General features: G+C 35.8%; 1 protein-coding gene across 1 annotated transcript; it reads left to right on the plus strand.

Moving 5' to 3' along the window:
* Nucleotides 1-10,198: 10,198 nt before the first annotated feature.
* Nucleotides 10,199-25,232, plus strand: LOC130815780 (uncharacterized). Its single transcript, XM_057682261.1, has 14 exons — nucleotides 10,199-11,604; nucleotides 11,845-12,146; nucleotides 12,232-12,442; nucleotides 12,691-12,928; nucleotides 13,026-13,176; nucleotides 13,272-13,576; nucleotides 15,805-16,366; nucleotides 16,466-20,115; nucleotides 20,942-22,371; nucleotides 23,420-23,730; nucleotides 23,812-24,022; nucleotides 24,190-24,427; nucleotides 24,522-24,669; nucleotides 24,759-25,232. The coding sequence occupies exons 1-14, from the start codon at nucleotides 10,332-10,334 to the stop codon at nucleotides 25,065-25,067; spliced, it is 9,339 nt and encodes a 3,112-aa protein (XP_057538244.1). The 5' UTR covers nucleotides 10,199-10,331; the 3' UTR covers nucleotides 25,068-25,232.
* The last annotated feature ends 1,022 nt before the right edge of the window (nucleotides 25,233-26,254 follow it).

Here is a 26,254-nt window from a genome sequence, read left to right on the forward strand (position 1 = left end):
CTAAACGGCGATGCCAAGTCCTCAATTGGTGAGCAGGAGATCCATGAGCAAGCATTGCACCACTATTTTGAATCACCTCATCGACATAGTATAGTCCACCTCGTTCAGTACCACGGCCAATGATCGTCCCCGTCTGAGCATCCTGCACAATACAATTAGTAGAGGTTAACAGCACAGTATAGTTTAAGTCCTTTGTTAGCTGACTGACCGACAATAATTTATGAGACAAATTAGGAATTAACAAGCAATTTTTAAGATGGAGAGAGGGAGAGATATTGACTGCTCCAGCGTTGGCAACCGGTACACATGCCCCATTAGCTGTCTGGATGTGGGTTTTGTTAGTTGGATGGGTGTATAAAAGATCATTGGGGTCAAATGTCATCGTATCGCTAGCCCCACAGTCAAATATCCATTGAGAGTGTGTGTTATGACTAAGAAGGCATTTGGTATGGCTGGGTTGTGGGCTAGAAGAGCAAATGGGCCGGGGCTTGGAACTTGGGCCGAAAAATAAAGGTTGGGATGGGTGTGAGGTGAGTGTTAGGGTTTTCTGGTTATAAAAGGGAGGTTGGGGGTCTTTGGGATAATTGGGCGTCCCTTTCCCTTCCCTTTTGCTGACGGCTGTTGCTTTTCTCTCTCCTCTTTCTTCCCACTTCTGATTCTCACCAATTTTGGCTCTATGCTCTGAGGTTACCGTTGCTTCTCCTTCCCCTGTGCTCCATCCTTCTAATTCACCTGATTTTTGACATGATGTCGGTGGATCGGCAGTACTGAGGTTAGCCTTGCCGCCGGTCCGGCTTGCCGGTGCCTTGGTGGCGGCTCTCCTTTTCTGTAGATCGTCCCACCACTCGGGGTATCCCACAAGTTTGAAGCACCCCTCCTTTGTATGCCTGGAACCACCACAGTGAGTGCATCGGAGTTTTCTCCTGTCATCCTCTTCTCGGCTTCTTTGGAAAAGTTTGTTTCTCGTGGCTAACCCCGAGCCTATCTCTGAGGGACCAGTTCCCGATGATGAGACGCCGGTCATAATTTTCCGGCGTGCGATCTCTCGCCTGATTGATGCGTAGGCGGTTTCCACCATCGGTAAAGGTACACTATTGAGGATGTCCCTCTTCTCTTTGTCAAGATCGTCGTTAATCCCAGTTAAGAATTGATAGAGTCTCTGTCTTTGAATGAATTTATTGAATTCTGTTATATCCTAAGGGCAAATCATTGGATTTGGCATTCTCCTATCAATTTCTTTCCATAGCGTGTTGAGTTTACCGTAGTAAACCTCAATAGTGTCGTTGTTTTGCTTCAATGTTGCTGCCTTTGAACTCAAATCGAAGATTTGCAATTCGTCCTTACCACATCCTAAGAGACTTTCGATCCCTTGCCATAGGTTGTGTGCTGTTGTATAGTCTAGGAATTGATTTACAATATCTCCATCTATGTTCTCGATTATCCACGCTATGACCATGGCATCTCGTTGTTCCCATTGGGAATAGTTGGGGTCTGATGGTTGCGGGGTCCGGCAGTGATGTGACTGAGTTGCCCCCGACCTCCAATTGCTACATGCATTAACTTGCACCATTTTGTATAATTGTGGTATGTTAGTTTTTCTGAAATTTTGAGTGATGTTGGATTTTCGGTTTGATTGGTTATTTTGTTGAGTTTCTGAAACATCTGAAACATCTGTTCTAAAGACATTAGGGTTTGGTGGGTTTGTTCTTCTGATGAATCGGCCATTTGTAGGTAAGAACCGGTAGATGATGAGTCCTTCCTGGATCTAAACCCTAAGGCTCTGATACCATGAAGAATTAATAATTTCTGGAATTTCGTTTGAAAGATACTGTTTTTTCTTCTTGTTTATTACTTAGAATCATATTCTATATATACATGAGCATTTATCAATTAGTAACTAACACAAAGTAACTGCCTAGTAACTGCAATATAAATGTAACTGCCTAGTATAGTGTAACTGCAATGTAAATGTAACTGCAATGTATATAATGTAACTGCATTTCAATAAATTTGGTCCAGTTTATAAGGTATTAACTTCTATTTGGATATAGGATTTCACGGTGAGAAATTTTATAGTAAGTAGTCAAAAAGTCAAGTGCTACAATAAATCAAATAAAAGAATTATTAGTTTTTATGAAAGTTTCATTACGTAGGAAATATATATAATCTATATATCTTAGAAATTACAATAATAAACTTTGGGAAATTTAAAAATGGACAAGAAATAACTGTAAAAAGACTTTTAAGAGCATCCTGACAAGGACAAGGACAAGAAGAATTTGTAACTGAAGTTATTGTAATTTCGAAGCTTCAGCACAAAAACTTGGTCAAGCTACTCGGTTGTTGCGTGGAAGGAGAGGAAAAATTGTTAGTCTATGAATTTTTACCGAACAAGAGCTTGGATGCCCTTTTATTTGGTATGTCTTAGTAACTTAATTACTAACATCTTAACGCACTTCAAGTGCACTTTAGTATACAATCTCTTATGATCATGTTGACATATTCCAATTTTAATTTGTGTTTTTTCTTTACCTTTGTGTGCTTGTAATATCCACTACAACGAGAAAATTTAAATTGGAGAATATGGTTTGAAATTATTAGAGGGATATATAAAGGTGTTCTTTCAAAGAAATTCTAAACTAAAGATTATTCATCGGGATCTCAAAGCAAGTAATATTTTACTCGATAGAGAGCTCAATCCAAAAGTATCTGATTTTGGAATGGCTAGAAGATTTGGTGGTAAACAAGATCAAGCAACCACGTTGAGAGTTGTCGGAACCTAGTAAGAAACACTAACATTCATTTTATGTGTCATGTATGCTAGCTAATGGTATCAAAAGATTCAATTCATGAAAATATTTTCTATAAAAGGTCAAAGAGAAATTAGATGTTTATAGTCTTGGAGTATTGGTTTTAGAGATTGTTAGTGGGCGAAGGAATGGCGCTATTCATGATAGATCCTTTAAGGCTTTTATGTCATGTAAGTTATCTATAAAAGAAGGATTTTTTTTGTATGCTTTTCAATCATATAACTTAAAGTGTTGACAATTTTACCATGATATCTAAAAAATTGATATTTAGAAAATTTTTGTGTTTCCAAAGAAAAAATTATATTAAATTACATTAATAAAATACAAGATTTCATCTTATATACAGCCCTTAGGGCTGTATAAATCATTTTCCATATATATATATATATATATATATATATATGAATGAAGATAATATAGTTTTGTGTGTGTTAAAGAATTCCCAGAAGACAGGCCCAGTATCTCAACTATGATAACTATGCTCGACATGACTATATGTTGCAACTTCCCAATCCCAACCCTCAACGTCTTGGCTTTACTCAAAACCGGAATGGTACTGTCCAACTTCTTCAAGACGACCAAATAGCTGATTCTTCTTTGAATTTAGTTTCGCTTTCGGCTGTAGCTGGTCGATAGTTGTTGGTATTCGTAATCGTAGCAATGTCTTTGGAATGGATTAATAATTTTACTGATGAAATTCCTACTACGTTCTAATGTGTATTTAATAGCGTGAAAGAACCAACTTAACTACTTTGCAAATTCACGAGAATATTTAGTGTCAGATATGTGAATTCTTGTGTTGCATTTACATTTTTATCTCGAAGTGCTTTTGGGTGAGAGAGTGTGTTAAAGTATATATAACATAACATGAGGTCTTGAACATTAACTTAAGTTTTTAATTGAGTTGGTTCCTTGACATCGTAAGTTAATGGTTGAGTTCATATGATATGTTATATATTCTAAAAATAGTAGGAAATTGGTTAGGTATAGCTTTACTTAAAGTGTGAAATAGTTTGATTTTTCAAATTTTAGATTATAATTGTAAGGAAAGTTCAATAAAAGAAGCCGGAGAAACACTTGTTAAAATAATCTAGAAAAATCTCGAATTTTAAGATTTTAATCAATAAACTAAAGAATTAAAAAATTAAAAATATCTAAAATAATAATATAATAGAAGATCCTAAAAAAAGTAATTAAAAAAATAAAAACATCTAAGATAATGTAATAGAAGTTCCTAGAAAAAGTAATTAAAAAATAAAAATATCTAAGATATTTTAGTAAATTTGTAACTAAAATCATCACTATAAATACCCATTGATGTAATCAAATTTTGGGTGAATGAACAAGAATAGTCATTTTACATATTCACTCATCTTCCTTTCCAAATAAATCAATTCACTATTTTACCATCTAAATTTTCATACATTTGGTATCAAGAGCTAATTAAAAGCAAGACCTCCAAACAACCTAAACACATTAACCAATATACTCCACAATAAAATAAACCTCTAACCACAAAATAAAAAAAATGACCTCAACCATTAATTACCCCCAAGTTAATTGGGTTCCCACATTTAAGGAAAAAAATATGTTCAATGGGCTATGCAAATGAGGTCAATATTTATCTCCCAAGATTTATGGGAATTAGTATAAGAAGATTATGAGCAACTACCCAAAAATAACACTAAAGAGTCATGATGAAACAAAAATAAAACAATATAAACAAAATAGGATAAAGGATAACTATGCCCTATCCCTATTATATCGCGGAGTCAACGAGGGCAATACTTATAACGACCATGCCCGCAAAACAACTACGGGGGCTTAGAGGATCCTGGAGACAATATACAGAGGTTCTGAAGAGGTAATTCTTTTTAAACTTCAATGACATCCTGGAGACAATATACAGAGGTTCTGAAGAGGTAATTCTTTTTAAACTTCAATGACTATAGAGAGAATTTGATAATTTATTAATGGCAGAAGATGAAACAATACATTTATTTTTTGACCGAGTCACTAATATAGTCTATCAAATAAGATCAAATGGTGGTAAAATAGAAGATGAGAATGTGATTAGAAAAATATTAGGAGTCTCTCACAAAAATATAACATTATTGCCACGACAATAAGAGAGGTTAACAAGAAAAATTTATCTCAATTAAGAATACCGAACTAATGGGAGAGGTTAACAAAATATAACATTTTGTCACTCTTGACGAAAATGTTAAAACACATATCACACCTGGCGACGGTAAAAAAGAAGATGTCGTCGGAAAAGGGACAATCGCCGTTAAAACAAAAAATGGCTCATCAAAATTAATTCATGAAGTTTTCTATGTTTCCGGACTTGCATAAAATTTATTAAGTGCAGGCCAATTAATTAAAAAGGGTTATATGGTTAAATTTGAGAATAATAAATGTCAAATTTATGATAAAAATAAGGGTCAGATAATAACAACTGTCGAAATGGCTAAAACTTCAATAAATGATGAATCCACCTTATGGCATTTGAGATTCGGGCATCTAAATTTTAACAATCTAAAACTATTAAAACAAAAAAAATGGTAATTGGACTACCATCAATAAAAAATGAAAGAAAAATTTACGAAAGCTGTATATATGGCAAGATGCACAGATTGCCATTTCCTACCACGTCTTGGAGGGCCAAGGCTCCTCTAGAGTTTGTTCGTGCAAATATCTGGGGTCCTACAAAGAATCCGTCTCTTGGCGGAAAAAAATATTTTCTTTTGTTCTGACTACTCCCACATGATGTGGGTATATTTCCTAGAGAAAAAATCAGAAGCTTTTTCTCACTTCATGCAATTCAAAACCCTCACAGAAAATCAAAGTGGACATTCTTTTAAGATTCTTAGAACGGATCGTGGCGGAGAATTTACAAGCAACGAATTCAACAACTTCTATAAGAAGCATGGAATTAAAAGAGAACTTACAACAAGTCATACACCTCAACAAAATAGTGTCGCAGAAAGGAAAAATCGCACTATAGCAGAGATGGCTCGCAGCATGATGAAAAGTAAACATCTACCTAAAAGATACTGGGTCGAAACTGTTCACACGACAGTATATATCCTCAATAGATCTCCCACAAAAGCAGTTAAAGATTTAACACCTTATGAAGCTTGACACAAGAGAAAGCCAAGAGTAGAGCACCTCAAAGTGTTCGAATGCGTAGCTTATGCCCACATCCCGAAGGAGAATAGAGAAAAGCTCGATGAGAAGGGGAAAAAATGCATATTCATTGGATACAGTCATGAAACAAAAAGATATGCCGCTACAAGCCTGAATCTAAAGAATTAATCATCTCTAGAGACGTAATTTTCGAAGAAGCAGCCGAATGGACGTGGAAAGAAAAAGAAATTGAAGCTCGCGAAGGAGATACTCCCCCAAGAGATCCAAGTGAAGAAGACGGAGCAGACCAACCGACAAACCCATCATCTCCGAGTCCAAGCACACCTAGAAGTACAAGATCATCCCCAAGCTCAAGAAGCCAAACATCACGTTCAACTCCTCAACATCAAGAAACCCGAAGATCAACAAGAGATCGGCAACCGCCATCATGGCTACAAGTTTACCATTGTGACCAAGCAATGATGCCCCACAAACATTTCAAGAAGCAACAGAAGAAGAAACATGGATTAAGGCTATGAACGAAGAAATCAAAATGATCGAAAAGAATCACACATGGGAACTTGTAGACAAACCACAAGACAAGGAAGTCATTGGACTCAAGTGGGTCCATCAACAAGTATAAAGCAAGGCTCGTAGCAAAGGGATATGTCAAATCAGAACAGTTCAGGCATTAGCAGCACAACATCAGCTACAAGTCTTTCAGGTGGATGTCAAATCAGCATTTTTAAATTGAGAACTTGAAGAAGAAGTGTACGTCGAGCAACCGCAGGGATACGTCATTAAAAGCCAAGAAGACAAAGTATACCGCCTTCGAAAAGCTCGTACGGACTCAAACAAGCACCCCGAGCGTGGAACAGCAACATCGACAATTATCTTCTCCAACATGGTTTCATCAAGAGTCCGAGCGAACGTTCACTATACACCAAGACACAAGGTAACAACTTTCTCATTTTATGCCTACACGTGGATGATCTAATCTATACAGACACACATCCAACGATGATAGAAGAATTTAAAAAGGCTATGATGAAGGAGTACGAGATGATGGACCTTGGTACAATGAAATACTTCCTTGGCATACAAATCAAACAAAGCCAGGAAGAATATTTCTATCACAAAAGAAATATGCAGAAGACCTTCTTAAGAAATTCAACATGGTGAATGTAAACCACTGGCTACACCAATGTCAATCAATGAGAAGTTATCAAAGTACGATGGCAAACCAAAAGTCGACGGAGCAATGTATCGAAGCTTAGTTGGCTCTCTTATTTATCTCACACATACAAGACCAGATATAGTCAACGTTGTCAGCATCGTATCCAGGTTCATGAGTGAACCGAGCAAGAATCATCTAACAGCAGCAAAGAGGATTCTCATATACATTAAGGGAACGAAAAGCTATGGGATCATGTACGAAACTGAAAAAGATTTCAAGCTCACAGGATACACCGATAGCGACTGGGCTGGAAGCATGGATGATAGAAAAAGTACAAGCGGGTACATATTTCAGATTGGGAACAAGGTAGTCTCATGGTCATCAAAAAAACAGGCGACAGTAGCTTTATCATCAGTAGAAGCAGAGTACATTGCAGCAACAAGTGCAGCATGTGAAGCAGTCTGGCTCATAAGGATATTAATCGATCTACAACATAAGCAAGAGACACCAACAACGATGTTCTACGACAACATGTCAACAATAGCAATGAAAAGAATCCAGTGTTTCATATCAGATCAAAACACATCGAGATACGACATCCCTACATTCGTGAGTTAGTAGACAAGAAAGAGATCGAACTACAATTCTGCAAGACAGGGGAGCAGCTTGCAGACATTTTCACAAAACCCATATCAACTGATAGATTTATCGAGTTCAGAAGACAACCCAGAGTTCAAGATTTTTCAGATGAAGGAGAGTGCTAAATAATCTAGAAAAATCTAGGATTTTAATCAAACATAAAAAATATCTAAACTAAAGAATTAAAAAATTAAAAATATCGAAGATAATATAATAAAAGTTCCTAGGTTAAGTAATTAAAAAAATAAGAGTATATAAGATAATATAATAGAAACTCCTAGAAAAAGTAATTAAAAAATAAAAATATCTAAGATATTTTAGTAAACTTGTAATCAAAATCATCACTATATATACCCATTGATGTAATCAATTTTTGGGTAAATAAACAAGAATAGCTGTTTTACATATTTACTAATCTTTCTCTCCAAATAAATTAATTTACTATTTTATTATCTAAATTTTCCAACACTCTAGAAAAGGGCTGATAGTGTTCAAAAGCTTTTAAAAATTTCTTTGAAATGATTTCAAGGCTCTAAAATCAAGTTTTGAGTTCTCAAACTTGAACAGAATGAAATATAAGGAGTATAAGAAATGCAAATACGGCAATTAGATTGAACAAAAGATAAAGATTTTAAAGCGGCTCAACGATCAAAATTATCAACTAACCCCATTAGGGGTTCTTGTTTAAAAGAATATCTAAAGTAATTATATATGTAAGGAAATGTCATTTGATATCAGTTTTGTTAAATTATTATTGGAAAAATAACCTAGGATAATCCATTCTTTTTATGATTTTTTTTATAATAATCTCACTTATGGATTAACCATGAATAATCCCAACTTTAGAAAGTATTAGCGTAGAGTAAACTTAGGTTACCTATGGACCATTATGGTAGGTAATTCACCAAAGTAAATTGAAAATTAATGTAAAATTTTGAAAACTTACAAAAAAAAAAAAAAATTGAACGATAAAAAAATCAAAATTTCTTAAAACATTTTTTAATATTTTTTTCTACATTTTATTTTAATTAATCTTTTTTTTAAAAAATAAAACTTGATGTAGCAAGTCAACAGGTTACCTAAATTTACTCTAAGCAAATACTCCTAAAGTTGGGATTCTTCATGATTAATTAATAGGTGAAATTATTATAGGAAAATCATAAAAATATTGGATTATTCTAGGTAATTTTATTTTTATTTTTTCTGATTTATGTCAAATAATTAATAAAATTGTTCACCTTTTAGCTAAAAAGACTTAAAATGTAGATTATATTGATTTCATTGTTGTGATTAAGATAATCTTTAATGGTATTACAGAGTTATGGAACATTTGGTCAAATGTCAACATTATGAACCTTTTAATGCACCAAGTCATTAACAATGTAGAAGTCAAGTAACATGATAATGAACCTTATTCCCTATAATTTTCGTTTTTAGAGGGAGTGAGGGACCCATTCAAATCCCTACAATTATTTCTCCGCGTGGTGACCATTATGAGTCATGCACTCGTGCCAAATCTTATTACATGCACATAAATTTCATTAAAAGAAGAAAAAATTGAACTACTCTCCAGTAAACCATAAGAATGTAAGATCATAAATTCATAATTGTCCACTAGTTTCGCAATCATTTTGGTAGTTGAATAACAGAAAAAAAAATAAATTATTAAGGCCCACCCTAATTATCAAAAATTTAAGATTAAAAACAAAAAAGCCTTGCAAACCTATATACTGATTATTGAAATAGACTACATTATTCCCATCTAACAAAAAAAGCCTTCAAACCTAGGACAGTGTGTTCCTTTAAGTGTCCCTTTCAGTCCAAATCCAGTTTCTAATCTATTAGAGTACTAAAATGCTGCTCTTGACAGCGTTTTCCCTATAAACTTATTTTTTTAAATAGCTGGGGGTGAAATGGGTTTAAAATATATCGTCTGGTTGGAAAATGGCTTTAAAATCAGTTTTTGGTTGACTTTTTTTTTGGCATATTGGTTGTTCAAATAGTCGAAAAATGTATTTGGTGAATGACTTTTAACTAACTTTACAAAGCTAACAAATTGTTTTGAGTATTTTCTATTGACTCTAAGTTTTTAGTTCTTTTTTCTCTAACAAATAGTCAAAATTCAATAGCTAACTTTTACCAATATTTCTTTAACAGTTGACTTATACAAATAACTTAAACACTAACAAAAAAACCAACATACCAACTAATCAATCAAACCAACTGATCAACACCAACAACTAATAACCAACAGTCAATAACTAACAACCAATTAAGAAACGACTCTTATTTAGAAGTAATAAACAAACAACCAAAAAGACAACAATTTAATCCACAAAGAGCACATGTCACCATCTAAGGAAACTACCAAAAATTGTGAGCCCTACTACATTCATGTTCAAAGTTTCAACTTCAATTTAGACCACTGACCTGTGGAGCCAAAGAGAAGACTAGCAGCCATATCCTGTTGTCTTCATTGCTTTCCAAAATGCTTTTAACTTTTAAAGAAGTAAACAGTTAGCCATGAATAAATCTTTAAAATGAACATCAAGAAAAGTGAAGATTCATAAACCAGGATGAGTCTTACAATTAATGCATTTCTTCTTTACATATTTTCATATGGTGTACAATTCTGTTTTGCCTTAGATAGCATAACATCCCCTCATTTCTTAAAAGACCCAGAAACAATAGTCTCCAACAATTGCTTATTTAGATTAGGATTCTTTAGCCCTCCAAACTCTGCTAATCGTTATGTTGGCATTTGGTATGATCGCCCTTCGGTAATGGAAGTTATATGGGTATCTAACAGGAATAATCCCCTAACTGATTCTAATGGTGTGCTTAAATTATCAGTAGATGGGAATCTCCAAGTCAGTAATGCAAGAAATACGACCCTTTGGTCATCAAATGTAAAGTATACCGCTGCTGGATCTTCTGTGGCTCAACTGTTGGATTCTGGTAACCTTGTCATCAAAGGAATCACATCAAATGCAAATAGTGAAAATGGGAGTGTCATATGGCAGAGTTTTGAGCACCCTACAGATTCGATTTTACCAAGTATGAGCTTTAATCTTAGCCCAAATTCTAGTTTAAGACGGGTCCTGCGAGCTTGGAGAAGCTCTTCAGACCCATCAGATGGAAAATTTTCTATTGGTACTAGATCTTTAGATGTGCTCGAGGTTGTCTTGTGGGACAGAGATCAGCCATACTGGCGAAGTGGTCCTTGGAATGGTAATATTTTCCTTGGGGCAAGGTACCAGAACACTGGCTATGGTAAAATCGCACAGGAAGTAGTTGGAGGAATGAATGCCTTAGTTTTTGCTGATGCCAATGAGACTTTGATGTCACATTATACATTAAGTTATCTAGGAATAGTAGCTCAAAGATGGTGGGATGATGGCAATAAGAAATGGGAGATCTCATTGAAGGCTCCAGATAATGAATGTGATAATTTCGGAAAATGTGGGGTATTTGGCAGCTGCAATCCCCAGAGTTCACCGATCTGCAGTTGTTTGAAAGGTTTCAAACCCAAAAACAAGGAGGAATGGAGGAGAGGGAACTGGACAAGTGGGTGTACAAGACGAAAGGAACTGCAATGTGGTCTTGCAGGAAGTGAACAAGATGGGTTTCTGAGATTACAGATGATGAAAGTGCCAGAGAATGCTGAACTTGTTATTGGATTGAACTTGGATCAGTGTCGAACTGCATGCTTAACAAATTGCTCGTGCTTAGCTTATGCTTATGACACCCAGATTACATGCCTGACATGGAGTGGAAGCTTGATTGATGTTGCAAACCTTTCCCCTGGTGGTGTTGATCTGTTTCTCAGACTTGCACAATCAGAACTAAGTAAGTTCACAATTTCATTAAACTCTGTTTGGCATCCATCTAATTGCTGCAGACACAGTCACACAAACCCAGACAAAAATCTCTTTGACATAGGAAGAGGCAAATGTGTTTCTGTGGACTTTTCTGAAAGATTTTTGCTAATAGCCTAGATTATTTGTAAATAAATGCATTTATTTTTCTCTCCAAGTAAAAAGATCAGAGATTTCTTTAGTTATCATTAGTTTTTTTTTGGGTCTGCAGATAATAAGAAAAGATTCAAGGAAATTATTGCAGTGAGTATAATATCAGCAGCAGCAGCAGTTTCTGCCATTATATGTCTCCTAATATGGATGGCATATAGATCAAACTGTAAGTCGCGACCACTACGACTCACTGAATTCGAAAAGAAAACAGCAATACCAGACCCATTTATGTTTGGAGACAGAAGTGAACTTCTGATAAATGACTTGCAAATACTAGAATTTGTAAAGCTGGCCGAAGCAACAAACAACTTCAGTGTGACAAATTTACTCGGAAGTGGTGGGTTTGGACCAGTATACAAGGTAAGGATTTTGTTCACAGAACCAATAAGAAGCTCTTAGCTAATGCAAAATGAATGATGGGTGGAGATTTACTATATACAAACAGGGAAAACTAGAAAGTGGCCAGGAAATAGCTGTTAAAAGACTTTCAAGGGCATCAGGACAAGGAGTAGAAGAGTTCATGAATGAAGTTGAACTCATTTCAAAACTTCAACACCGAAATCTAGTCAAACTGCTGGGATGCTGTGTTGAAGGAGAAGAGAAGATGCTGATATATGAGTACTTGCCAAATAAAAGCTTGGATGCATTTCTATTCGGTTGGTACCAGAGCTCATTTTAAATCAGTTTCAAAGCATCTTCAGACTTGAAACTGACAAGTTGTTTTTAAACAGAGCACTAGATTTGTATCATGAATTTCAAAACATTCTATTACCCCAAAGCTATTATAAACATAAAACATTGGCTCCATCAAGAATGAACACATATCATAAATTCAATAAACAAGCTTTAGATGTTCTCTGAAACTATTTCTAATTGTGTGGTTTGTTTTGGTATGGTTGATCAGATCCACTGAAGCATAAGTTTTTGCAATGGAAACAACGATTCAACATCATTCAAGGAATATGTCGTGGCTTACTTTACCTTCATCGAGATTCCAGACTGAAAATAATACATAGAGATCTTAAAGCAAGCAACATTTTACTGGATGAAGACCTAAATCCCAAAATTTCAGACTTTGGCATGGCCAGGATTTTCGGAGGAAACCAGGATCAAGTTAGTACTAGGAGGATAGTTGGAACTTAGTAAGTATCCTGCATTTTGCTCCTGTATGCAGTTCTTGAAACTACGGCTTCTTATTTACTAAAAGAAAAACTCACAAGAGTTCCAATCAATGAACAGCGGATATTTGTCTCCTGAGTATGCAATGGAAGGGCACTTCTCTGAAAAATCAGATGTATACAGCTTTGGGGTGTTACTACTGGAGATAGTAAGTGGAAAAAAGAACAGCAGTTTTTGGTATCAGGAAGATTCCTTAAGTCTCTTGGGATATGTAAGTTATCCAACACCTTTTTACACTTGAAGTTATCCAAAAAAACTTTCTTTTTAGGAACCTTTTTTCTAATGAAGTTCTAATAATAATTTCAGGCTTGGAAATTGTGGAATGAAAACTCTATCATTTTACTGATTCAACCATCAATATCTAGTCCAGACAACCAAGATGAGATTCTAAGGTGTATACATGTAGGGTTGTTGTGTGTACAAACATTAGCCAAGAACAGACCAAACACTTCAGTGATTATATCAATGCTTGTCGGAGATATTATTAATCTTCCTAGTCCTGAAGCGCCAGCCTTTGTAACACGCCAGGTATATACTGATACAGGGTCATCACAGATTACAGAAGAGAGTTCTTCTACAAATCATGTTACAATTACAAATTTAAGTGCTAGGTAGCGTCTCTTTGTAAAGAAACAAGTTATTATTGTCAGTCAACCAGTAATCAGTATCAATATGCAAGTAAATGATTGGCTTTGTAGATGACTTATCAGGAAATATTTCAGTCAATTTTTATTAGGAAAGTTTTGAAGTATTAACTGAATGTAAAGAGCAAGGTGAGCTTGATACTCCCATTTGATGTGCGTACTCTGTGGCAGAACTTCAAAAGCATTATCCCAGATTTACCAAGATATGACATCTCAAAACAAGGAGAAATTTTGAACAAAATGGTCTCGTAGTAAGGAGGAACAGACATCTTACACAATCGTGCAAGAGTATGTGATATCCTACTGAGAATCACTTATGCTTTCTTAATTCTGGATGAATGAATGAAAGTCTGAATTACTTGATCCGAATTTGTATAAGATATCCTAATCAATGTAACATGAAACAAAATTTGAATCAATACCAGAAACACAAAATGTTCATTTAGTGTTTCGGATACTTCGAAACGAAATTTGATCCAACAAAAAGCTAAGATAGGGCCATGGTGATGTCCATATACATTGATCATAATCATAAGTAAAAAAACATAACCATAACACTAATCAGAAATCTGTTAAAGCAAGTACCAATAATCTTAATGATGACGTTAACTTTAAACATATAATCGAACATGCTTTGTCTTGTACTTTAGAGAGGGTCGATAAAGATGTGTCGAATATGGGTGATTTAAGGTTTAGAACGATTGATAAGAGTTGCTTGATCAAAGCAACAAATAAAGAAGCAGAACAGTGAGTGGCTCGACCAACCGCTCGATCGAGTAAAGTATTGCTCGACCGGTCGAGCGGTGTTGGCTCGGTCGAGCAAGGTGTGCAGAACAAGTCAGTAGCTTCTCTGGAAGCTCGCTCGACCGAGCGAGGTAGTGGCTCGGTCGAGCGGAAGTCCAGCAGACTACATTGGATTCTGTTTTTGGTCAGAATTTGTAGTGACTATGCAATAAGGTGGTGCATTACTCTATTGTTTATTGTAATGTTTATTATCATGGTTAATTAGATTGTTAATTGGGATGTTACATGTGAGTTTATGGTGACTTATGAGGGAATACTAAAGGTGATGAATACCTTGCTTATAAATAGGATTCATCACTCATAGTAAGAGACACCACAGAAACACACATATTGTTGAGAGGGCTATTGCATTGTTAGAAACTTGAGAGTGTTCTTACTTTGCTTTAGTATTTGTGATCTTGAGAGATTGTTCTCAAGATAAGGGAGGTTTATTATACTTGTAATTGTTGAATTCATTATAATAAACTATATTTGAGGGGGAGGTATTCAAGATACCTCATAAACACTTGTGTTCATTTTTGCATTATATTTTTCATTTGTTTTTCTTTGTTGAATCTCTTTGAGGCTTGCGCTTTCAAAATCAATATTATTGCATCACAAAATAGAACATAATACAACCATAGGAGTACAAGAAGAAAAAAAAAACTAAAAGAAAAATTGTTTCATCTTGATGCAAACGAGAAACATTAATTTAGTGTTTCAAAACACGGTTCCATACTATTTCTATTGGGGATGATAAAAACCCACTACCAGCTGTTTGAAGTTGAGGGCTGCCAACTCATTATTTCCACACAGTATATTCATAACATAGTATATATATATATAGTTTGTAAGAAATAAAAGAATAAGATAGAAATAGATCAAATAATAAGGCATTTTGCCTTCTTCTTATATAGCCTGCATCCCTTCCCAGTAATGCATGTTCTTCTTCACTCAAGCTTAATCTTGATACATATCAATGGATAAATAACAAAGCAAGTGTAGATTCTGATCTTCATCATGGTATCAGAGCCAACTGATTAATGGTCGCCTTTCAGATTCATCCGTAGAATTCTTTTTCTGGTATTTTTTTTGGAAATTATTGCTATCATTCTTTGAGGATTTCTGATCGTTTTCTTTGAATTTCGTTCGTTTCTTCACTTATTTTGTGGTATAATCTTCTTTTATCAATTCTTCTCCTGTTATTCCTTGCAAATTTTAATCATTTTTTCTTGCACTCCATGTGTTTGATGTTTTGTCTTCACTTCTTGATTGATCACATTAATCTGTTTTTTCTTTGATCTTCATTCACCTGTTTTCAAATCTTTCATCATGACTGACCATACCACAACAAAATTATCTCTTAATTTTAATCCAGCTAGCATATACTACATTCACCCATCTGAAAATAGCACAAATCCTTTGAGTTCCATCAAGTTTGCTGGTAATGGCTTCACTGATTGGAAGCGTTCTGTTGTTATCACTCTTTCAGCCAGAAACAAACTCGGTTTCCTTAATGGAGATTATCCTGAACCTGAACCTAACACATCTGAACATGCTGCTTGGATTAGATGTAATGATTTGATAATATCTTGGCTTCTTTATTCTTTAGATACACAAATAGCCAAATCTGTACTTTACTTCAAAATTGCTTCAGAAATTTGGATTGATCTTGAAGAAAGATTTTGTTATACCTCTGGAGCTCAATTATATGACCTTGAACAACAGTTATATGAATTACATCAAGTAACAAAGTCCATTTCTGAGTATTACACTAGGCTCAAAGTCCTATGGGATGAACTAAATTCAGCATTTCCTCTACCTACTTGCACTTGTAATAAATGCACATGTAATCTCACTCAGAAGATTTTCAAGGCTCAACAAGATCAAAGGCTTATCCAATTTCTGATGAAAGTCAGTGAACACTTTACTCATGTTAGAAGTAGCATCCTGATGCAACAGCCTCTTCCACCTGTTTCTCATGCTTATAGACTGCTTGCACAAGAGGAGAAGCACAAATAAATCACAAATCAATCAGCATCTTCAACTGATCATATGGCATTCAATGTTCAGAGGTCTCTTCCCCTCAAGCCATATTCAGTCAACAGAACCTTTAATAGCAATAATCAACAGAAATTCAATGGTAGTTCTGGTTCTAATCAAAAGTACAATTCAGGCAATTTTGACAACCAACAAAGATATAGTAGCAAGAGACCAAGTTCTTCCTATTACTGCACACATTGCAAGATCCATGGGCATAGTAATTCAAGGTGTTTTGAATTACATGGTTATCCCCCTGGTTTTAAAGGCTTCAGAAACAAAAATGTTGCTGCTTTAACTCAACAGTCCACTGATTTACAAGATCCTCCTGACAATCCAAAAAATGCCACTATTCCTATGGAAGAATACAAATATCTTTTACAATGTATGAACAAGCAAGAAATACCACACACTCAGTCTATTTCATCTGATACTCTCCACTCAGCTCAAGCTCAATTAGTGGGTAAGATATGCTTGTTATCTTGTATGAAGTCCTCCTGGATTCTGGATAGTGGTGCAACAAATCATTTTTGTTCAGAACTTAATCTTTTTGATGAATGGCAATCCGTTGATGGAAATGAAAATTTTATCACAATACCTAATGGAACTAAAATACCAGTCAAACATGTTGGCACTGTGAAATTATCTGATAAACTCAAGCTTCTTAATGTGCTTCATGTACCTGACTTTGAATTTAACCTCATTTCTGTACACAAGTTATCTACTGATCTTGATTGCAAAATCACCTTTTCTGGTGACAAGTGTTTCCTTCAGGCTCAGAAGTTGAGAGAGCCAGCACTTCTTCTTGGTAGGCTGAGAGGTGGTCCTTATCATATTGAAGATTCTCTCTGTTACAAGGATTCTCACTCACCTGTTCACTCTTATGTTTCAAGCAAATGCTTGAATGCTACCACGGAAGCGCAGTTGTGGCACCTCAGACTTGGTCATCTTCCCTTCAAACAAGTAAAGTCTCTTTTTCCCAATCAACTGAAAACAGAAGACATCATCTGTAAGATTTGTCCTCTAGCTAGACAAACTAGATTTCCTTTTGAAAATAGTTCAATAAAGAGTTTGAAGCCCTTTCAATTGATACATGTAGACTTGTGGGGTCCTTACAAGGTAAAGAATCATAATGGTTTTAATCAGTTTGTGACTATTGTGGATGATTACACTAGGCATGTATGGATTACATTGATCAAATATAAGTCTGATGTAATTTCAGTTTTGAAGAATTTTATTCATTATGTTGAAACACAATTTTCCTCCACTGTTATGTGTTTAAGAAGTGATAATGCTAGAGAAATTAAGGAAAGTGAAATGAAGCTGTTTTTACTAAATAAAGGTATCATACATCAAACAAGTTGTCCTGAGACTCCACAGCAAAATGGAGTAGTAGAGAGAAAGCATAGACATTTACTCGAAACTGCAAGAGCACTACACTTTCAAGCCAAGTTGCCATCTAAGTTCTGGGGGGAATCTGTGTTATGTGCTGCACACATAATCAATAGGATGCCACTCAAAAGCATAAACCAAAGTTCACCTTATGAAAGGTTATTTGGGCAAAAACCTTCCTTACAGCATCTCAAATGCTATGGCTGCCTCTGTTTTACCTCCACATTGTCCAATAACAGAACAAAGTTTGATACAAGGGCAAGACTATGTGTTTTCATTGGGTATCCACCACATCAGAAGGCTTACAAGGTACTTGATCTTCTCACCAACACCATACATATTTCTAGAGATGTTGTGTTCCATGAGCAACATTTTCCATTCCACCACCATACCTCAAATTCTGATCTTGCATCCATACCCTTCCATGATATTTTCTTACCTCATATAACTTCTCATTCATCCAACATACTAGATGATGAACCAGATATTTTTCAACACTCTGCTCCTATTATAGACAATGATCACCTTCCTCCAACTTCTGACTTATTAAATGATTTCCCTGCAATAACCACTGATCCTACCACTTCATCCTCTCAAACAAGGCAATCTACCAGAATACATAAACCTCCTCCATATCTCAATGATTATCTCTGTTCAACCATTTCTTCTTCCAACTTCAAATGCAATGCAGTTGAATATTCTAGCCTACCTCAGCAACATCAAGCTTTGTTAGCCCATAGTTCACAAATTCCTGAACCAACATCCTTCTTGGAAGCAGCTTCTGATCAAAATTGGGTTCGGGCAATGGAGCAGGAGCTACAAGCCTTGAGAGCTAATGAGACTTGGGAAGTTGTGCCCTTACCAACACACAAGAAACCCATTGGATGTAAATGGGTATACAAGCTCAAACTCAAATCAGATGGCAGCATCGAAAGGTTTAAAGCTAGGCTAGTGGCAAAGGGGTTTACACAAAAATATGGTATTGACTTTGAAGAAACTTTCTCACCTGTCATCAAAATGCCTACCATCAGATGCTTACTTGCCCTAGCAGCACAGAAAAATTGGGATTTACATCAATTAGATGTAAATAATGCTTTTCTTCATGGAGACCTACATGAAGAAGTCTACATGAAGATGCCAGAAGGAATTCCAAATCCAAATGGATATGTTTGTAAGTTAAAGAAGTCCATCTACGGATTAAAACAAGCTTCGAGACAATGGTTCTCTAAATTAGTTAAGAAACTACAAACTCAAGGCTTCATTCAATCCAAAAATGACTACTCTTTATTCATCAAAAGAGAGGGTGATCAGTTGACTTTGGCCGCTGTTTATGTGGATGACATCATTCTTACAGGGAATCACACACCTACTATTTTGGCCTTAAAACATCATTTACACACAACATTCAGCATTAAAGATTTAGGCCCTCTTCATTTCTTCTTAGGCATGAAAATATGTAAGACTTCTGCTGGTATAGTCTTAACACAACACAAATTCACCAAGGAATTGCTCAAGTTCAGTGGTCTTGATCTATCCCGAAGAACTACCACTCCTCTTCCCTCATCTTTCAAATTACATCCAAACATAGGAAGTCCTTATCCTGATCCAGCCTTCTACAGATCATTAGTTGGAAAGCTAAACTTTCTTACTCACAGCAGGCCTGACCTTACCTTTGCTGTTCAAACTTTGAGTCAGTTCATGCAAGATCCCAAGGTTCCTCATATGCAGGCCTTACACCATACATTAAGATATGTTGCTGGGTCCATTGGTCAAGAAATTCTACTAAAAGCCGGTGAACGTCTTTCTCTTATTGGGTATTCAGATTCAGATTGGGCCACTTGTCCCACTACTAGAAGGTCCATAACAGGATATCTTGTATTATTTGGAGGATCACCAGTCTCATGGAAAAGAAAGAAACAATCCACCATATCCAAGTCTTCCTCAGAAGCAGAGTATCGTGCCATGGCTGCAGTTGCTTCTGAAATTACTTGGTTAGTACGTTTACTAGATGAAATTGGAGTATCAAATTTAAAACCTGTCACTATATATTGTGATAATCAATCAGCTATCAGCATTGGCAAGAATCCCGTGCATCATGAGCGTACAAAACACATTGAAATAGATGCTCATTTCACTCGAGAAAAGGTCCTTGATGGTTTGTTACAGTTGCAATATCTTCCCACTTCTCAACAATTAGCAGATGCATTCACTAAGACTCTGTCTGCAGCACAACTACAATATTTGATGACCAAGCTAGGTCTAGTTCAAGCCACCATCCCTAGCTTGAGGGGGTATTGGGGATGATAAAAACCCACTACCAGCTGTTTGAAGTTGAGGGCTGCCAACTCATTATTTCCACACAGTATATTCATAACATAGTATATATATAGTTTGTAAGAAATAAAAGAATAAGATAGAAATAGATCGAATAATAAGGCATTTTGCCTTCTTCTTATATAGCCTGCATCCCTTCCCAGTAATGCATGTTCTTCTTCACTCAAGCTTAATCTTGATACATATCAATGGATAAATAACAAAGCAAGTGTAGATTCTGATCTTCATCAATTTCTATACGAACGGTTCAAAACAAGATACAGATGTGTTATAGGCTTCAATAATTCTATTTTTTAGAGGTTTAATTTTATATTTAAGTCCAAAAAGAAACAAAAAGGTTATGGCAAAGCCCAACAAGAGATAAAAACTATATAACCCGATCTAGAGAGTAGAGTCCTGATATATACATATATTACCTGAAAAATTGTCCAAGTTTCTGAATGAGACTTTTTAAGAAATTAATAGTTTAAAAGAGATAATCAAAGGTGTTACAAAAAGTTTGGACAAGGTGATAGAAGACAGTTAATTCCTGGTTGAGGGAGTATAATTTAAATTAGTTCAGAGCATGGTTCACGTTTAGACTCATTGCATCATGATGTGGAAAAGGATTAAATAAAGATATTCTAAAAAGCAAAAGACAATCCACATATGACTAGTGCAGGTACTTAAAGAAAATAAAAATCATAAAAATAAAAGCAAAAACCTTTAGAGAAAATTCATCTACTTCCATCATCCATAGATATTGAGCCCCGCAAATCATATCAACAGACAAACACTCCATTAATTAAAGCTACATATACCCGTGGAAAAAATAATACTAGCAATCAACTCGGTATTCCTAGCCATGACTAAAACCTTGGATAAACTGCAAGTAAAGACCAAGTTTATCAACCGTATCAAATTCCTAAACAAAACAATGTATCTTCTTGATTATGCATTTCTTCTGTACGTATTTGCATTTGGTGCAAGATTCTGCTCTACAGAAGATAGTATAGCATCAACCAAGCTTCTAAAAGACCCAGAAACTATACTTTCCAACAACGGCCGTTTTAGACTAGGATTTTTCGGCATCTCGACCTTTACAAACCGTTATGTGGGCATCTGGTATAATCATCCTTCGGAAAAGGAAGTCATATGGGTAGCTAATAGGAACAATCCCCTCACTGATTCTTCTGGTTTGCTTAAATTATCAGTAGATGGGAATCTCAAAGTCTATAACGCAAGAAATGAAACACTCTGGTCATCAAATGTCAATAATCCTGGCACAAATTTTTCAATTGCACAACTATTGGATGATGGGAACCTTGTCATCAAAGGATTCTCATTTAACACGACTCATGAAAATGGGACAACCATATGGCAAAGCTTTCAGAATCCCAGTGACTCTATTATACCAAATATGAGCTTCAGTTCTGCCCCGTATTCTAATTTGAGGAGGGTGCAAGCATGGAAAAGCCCTTCAGATCCATCAAAAGGAAGGTTCTCACTAGGTATAAGTGCTAAAAATTCTTTAGGCATTTTTGAGATTATCATCTATGATGAAAATAAGCCACACTGGCGAACTGGTCCTTGGAATGGCAATGTTTTTATTGGAATAAGATCCAATCATACTGGTTATGGTAATATCTTGGTCAGAGGATCATTCACACAGCAAGAAGTTGGAGGGATGCTTTCCCTGATATATGCAGCAGCAAATCAGACTTTGTTGCCACATTATGTGTTAACCAATCAAGGAATTCTAGCTCAAAGATGGTGGGATGAGAACAATAAGAGCTGGAAGATTGCATTTCAAGCCCCATCAAATGAATGTGATATTTATGGAAAGTGTGGTGAATTTGGGTATTGCAATCCACAGACTGAACCAATCTGCAGATGTTTGAAAGGATTTGAGCCAAAGAATGAGGAGGAATGGAGGCGGGGGAATTGGACAAGCGGGTGTAAAAGAAGAAAACAACTGCAATGCGATGAAGCTGGTGGAGGGCAAAATGTGTTTCTGAGATTACAGATGATGAAAGTACCTGAAAATGCCGAGTTAACTATGGGATTGAACAAAGATGAGTGCAGAAATGCGTGCTTAACAAATTGCTCATGCTTGGCTTATGCATATGATAATCAGATCAAATGTTTGAAATGGAGCAGAACGTTGATTGATGTAGCAGACCTTTCCCCTGTTGGAGTTGATCTCTACCTCCGCCTTGCAAAATCTGAGTTAAGTAAGTTGGTAACTTTCTGATACACTCGAAATGGTTTTTCTTTTTCTGTCTTTCTTTCCCAAGCACTTGCGACTAGATTTGAATTACTAGGATACGCAAATTTATCTAATTTATGTTGTTATTGCAAGTGCAAAGCCATCACAAGCGCAAAGAGGGTTGCTTGGGCAAGAAAATGGTGCAAAGGGCTATGGAGAAGAGTGCTCTGGAGAGCACTATAATTGCTCAAATGAGCAAATAGTCCAACAAGGCAGAATGTGTGTGGGGCTGCTTTCTCGAGTAAGCAAGTTGAGTACTCGGTGGAGGAACTCACTTGTTTGAAAGAGCAAGCTTTTGCTCAGTCAAACAAAATGTGCCAGGGGCTCATTTTGAACCTTAGCATGCGTGAGCCATGAATGCCTTTGGAAAAATCAAGGAAGGTTAAGCCATTGAGGTCTTTAAGAACGGTCTTAGAAACTGAAATCAAAGTGTAGTGAAGTTATTGAAGCTTGATGACGCTAATCAACCCCCAAGAGAAACCCTAAGAGTTAGAGAGGGAAGGGAGAGGAGAGCCACCTTTGAGGGGAAGAAACTTGTCGAAGTTTGTTGGGTGTGGGTAGCTCATATTCTGAGCTTGTTGAAGCTATCTTTGAGTTCCCAAAAACAGATGTGGGAGTGCAAACACAAGTGAGCTAGAGAGAGTTTGAAAGTGCTTATACTACATGTATGCAAGTAAACAACATTAAAAGTGTTTATGAGATTGAGTGAGAAAATACATAGTGAATGTTTGTATGTGCTGTATTCTTTATGTAATTGTAAGTATTTCTTAATGAAATATTATTGATGATCAAAGTGGTATTAGAGGCCCAAAATTACTTATCTTCCTCCCCTATTCCACTATTTGTTGCATGCTCAAGACCATTGTCATTATCTTTGTTCTTTGAAGTTTTTCCTCTCCTTTTTTCATGCTTGTGTGTGTCTCCACTATTCACAGCATGGTTTTATCAACTAGAAAAATAGAAATTAAAGATTTTTTTTATTTGCAAAGTGGTTAATTTCTTCTTGTTTGCAGATGATAATAAAAAAATCAGAACCTCCATTTTAGTGAGTGTGATTCTAGGATCCGTTGCGGTTGTTGCCATCATGTGGTTCCTATGGAGGTTCCTATACAAGAGATCTCCAACAAAGTGTGAAGTGCCTCCTCTAATAATCTCAGAAACAGCAGATCAAAAGGAAACAGCAGACACATTTGTGTTGGGAGACAAAAGCAAAGTCACAATTCATGACTTGCAATTTGTGAAATTTGAAAAGCTGGTCAAAGCAACATATAACTTCCATGAAAGTAATTTGCTTGGAACTGGAGGATTTGGCGAAGTATATAAAGTAAGGAAGTCTCATCAGAATTGATATCGGTCCTCTATTGATAAAGAAAACTTCTTAAAGGGGTTATCTACCATGTTGCAGGGAAAATTGATAGATGGACAAGAAATAGCAGTCAAGCGACTCGCAAGAGCATCCAGACAAGGCACTGAAGAATTTATCAATGAAATTCAACTAATTTCGAAACTTCAACATCGGAACCTAGTCAAACTCCTAGGATGCTGTGTTGAACGAGACGAGAGAATGCTGATATATGAGTACTTGCCTAATAAAAGCATGGATGCATTTCTATTTGGTTTGTATATTTAGCTATTCTAATCAGTGTTACAGCACCATCATATAGATTGATAAGAACTTTAAATACTTATCTTCGATACATAAAAGGATTGTTGGAAAGTATAATCAATCAAATTTCTGATGCATATATTGCATTCTGTTCTTATACTGGTTTCCATTGAACAGATCCAGAGAAGCGTGACCATTTAGACTGGAAAAAACGCTACAACATTATCGAAGGCATATGTCGAGGTCTACTATACCTTCACAGAGATTCCAGATTTAAAATTATTCACAGAGACCTCAAACTAAGCAATATTTTGCTAGATAAAGACCTCAATCCGAAAATTTCAGACTTTGGCATGGCTAGAATTTTTGAGAGCAACCAAGATAAAGCTTGTACTCAGAGGGTAGTCGGAACATAGTAAGTTTTTCCACTTCACTCATAGATATGCAAAGCAAAATCAAAAGGTGATGTTTGCTCATTGTAACAAATTTGTTTTCAATCAACACTACAGTGGTTACATGGCTCCAGAATATGTAATGGAGGGCCACTACTCTGAAAAATCAGATATTTTCAGTTTCGGAGTGTTACTGATTGAGATATTAAGTGGACAAAAGAGCAACAGGTTCTCATATGAAGACTCTCTAGGTCTGTTAGGATATGTAAGTGAATCCTATAAATTTTCCAATTAAAGGTACTTCTATGTTCTAAGTATTTAAATAACGACTGAATGCTGAAATGGTGATTACAGGCATGGAAATTGTGGAACCAGGACAAAATCCTTTCATTGATAGATCCATTGATATCTGGTACGGGTCTCCAAGGTGAGATTGTAAGATGCATCCATGTGGGGCTACTGTGTGTGCAGGAATATGCCAAAGACAGGCCAAACACTTCAGTGATTTTGTCCATGCTCATCGGAGATACCGTGGATCTCCCCAGTCCTAAACCACCAGCTTTTATGACACGACAGATATATACTGATAGTAGAGCATCTCAAACCGTAGAAGATACTTCCTCCACAAATTATGTTACTAATACAACTTTAACTGTGCGATAATATCTCTAATTCAGTGGATCATACCCTCTTATTTAGCTTAGGTATCCCATTTTTTCACACTATTCATCGACCACAATTAACTGTATTTTTTACATAATTAATAAGTCAAAACATAATCATGTGAGATCTAGTTTGATTCGTCTAAATGTAATTTTCAATTATGCATAATTCTTAATCTACAGAGAACAGTGAATACATCAAAAGAATTCTCCCAGTTTTCACCTAACAAGAAACATAAGTAAAGGAAGAGCAAACATTTTGCAAATGTATGAAGGCAAGCAGAGGGAATTTAGGCTATAGCCCAAGGCATTTGGTTAAAAATCCTATTGATATTGAATCATATAAAATATTACACAGAGAAATGACAGCCAATTCGATTCAGCACGCATGCAATGATGAGTGTTCAGCCCACCCAATATAGCTTTAGGTCCAGAATACGAAGACTGTATAGCTTTGACCGATTACCTCGGACTAAGCATGGTATGTCTTCATGTAAGAGAATTTGAGAACTGTGAATCTCAAACCTACGATAATACTTCCATTTGGCAATGTTTGTAACCTACCGGGCTTGGGTTTATGTCTTCATGCAAGAGAATAAGAGAGCTATGCATCTTTGTGAGCTATGTAAAAGAAGGAAAGAATCCATCAACCAGGATATGCAATACCAAATCTTGATGGTCTTGTCTAGTCCTAGTGTTGATCAGGATTGCAGACAGATTGAAGAAAACTGACTAGGAAAAGTGTACGAAACTGGTGCTTGTAAGTTGTAACCGACGTACTGCCAACGGAAGTGAAAATGCTTGAGATTGAACCAAAAGAAATTACTTAAAAAAATTTGAGACAAACAAGTGAACCTCATATTGAGGTCATCTACCACACGGCAAGAATAAATATAAACGTAAATTTATGAAGATGTATCACAAGGCAAGTTATATGGATGTACCAAAAACTAAATATTATTCGAGTTTCAACTTTGCTTCAACAAAAATGTTTCCCCGCTTGCCATATATTTCTTGAAAATTGATTAGAAATCAGGATCATTCGATAAGCTTTACCATATTTCTTACTTTAGTCAGATCGACCTAATCAATTATTAGGTTAGTTTAATTTTTAGCTAAAGAGAGCATGCCTAAAAATCTTATTATGATTTCTAACCTTATCAACCTGTTAATTCCAACTTCTAATGC

This window comes from Amaranthus tricolor, chromosome 6 (genome assembly GCF_026212465.1).
Source record: "Amaranthus tricolor cultivar Red isolate AtriRed21 chromosome 6, ASM2621246v1, whole genome shotgun sequence".
Taxonomy (NCBI): Eukaryota; Viridiplantae; Streptophyta; class Magnoliopsida; order Caryophyllales; family Amaranthaceae; genus Amaranthus; species Amaranthus tricolor.

Coding starts and splice junctions, on each gene's coding strand:
- LOC130815780 (XM_057682261.1), top strand. CDS start 10,332: ATGAGTCTTACAATTAATGCATTTCTTCTTTACATATTTTCATATGGT. Junction 20,116..20,941: donor ACCATCCCTAGCTTGAGGGG/GTATTGGGGATG, acceptor AACACTCCATTA/ATTAAAGCTACATATACCCG. Junction 23,731..23,811: donor GATTTGGCGAAGTATATAAA/GTAAGGAAGTCT, acceptor ACCATGTTGCAG/GGAAAATTGATAGATGGACA.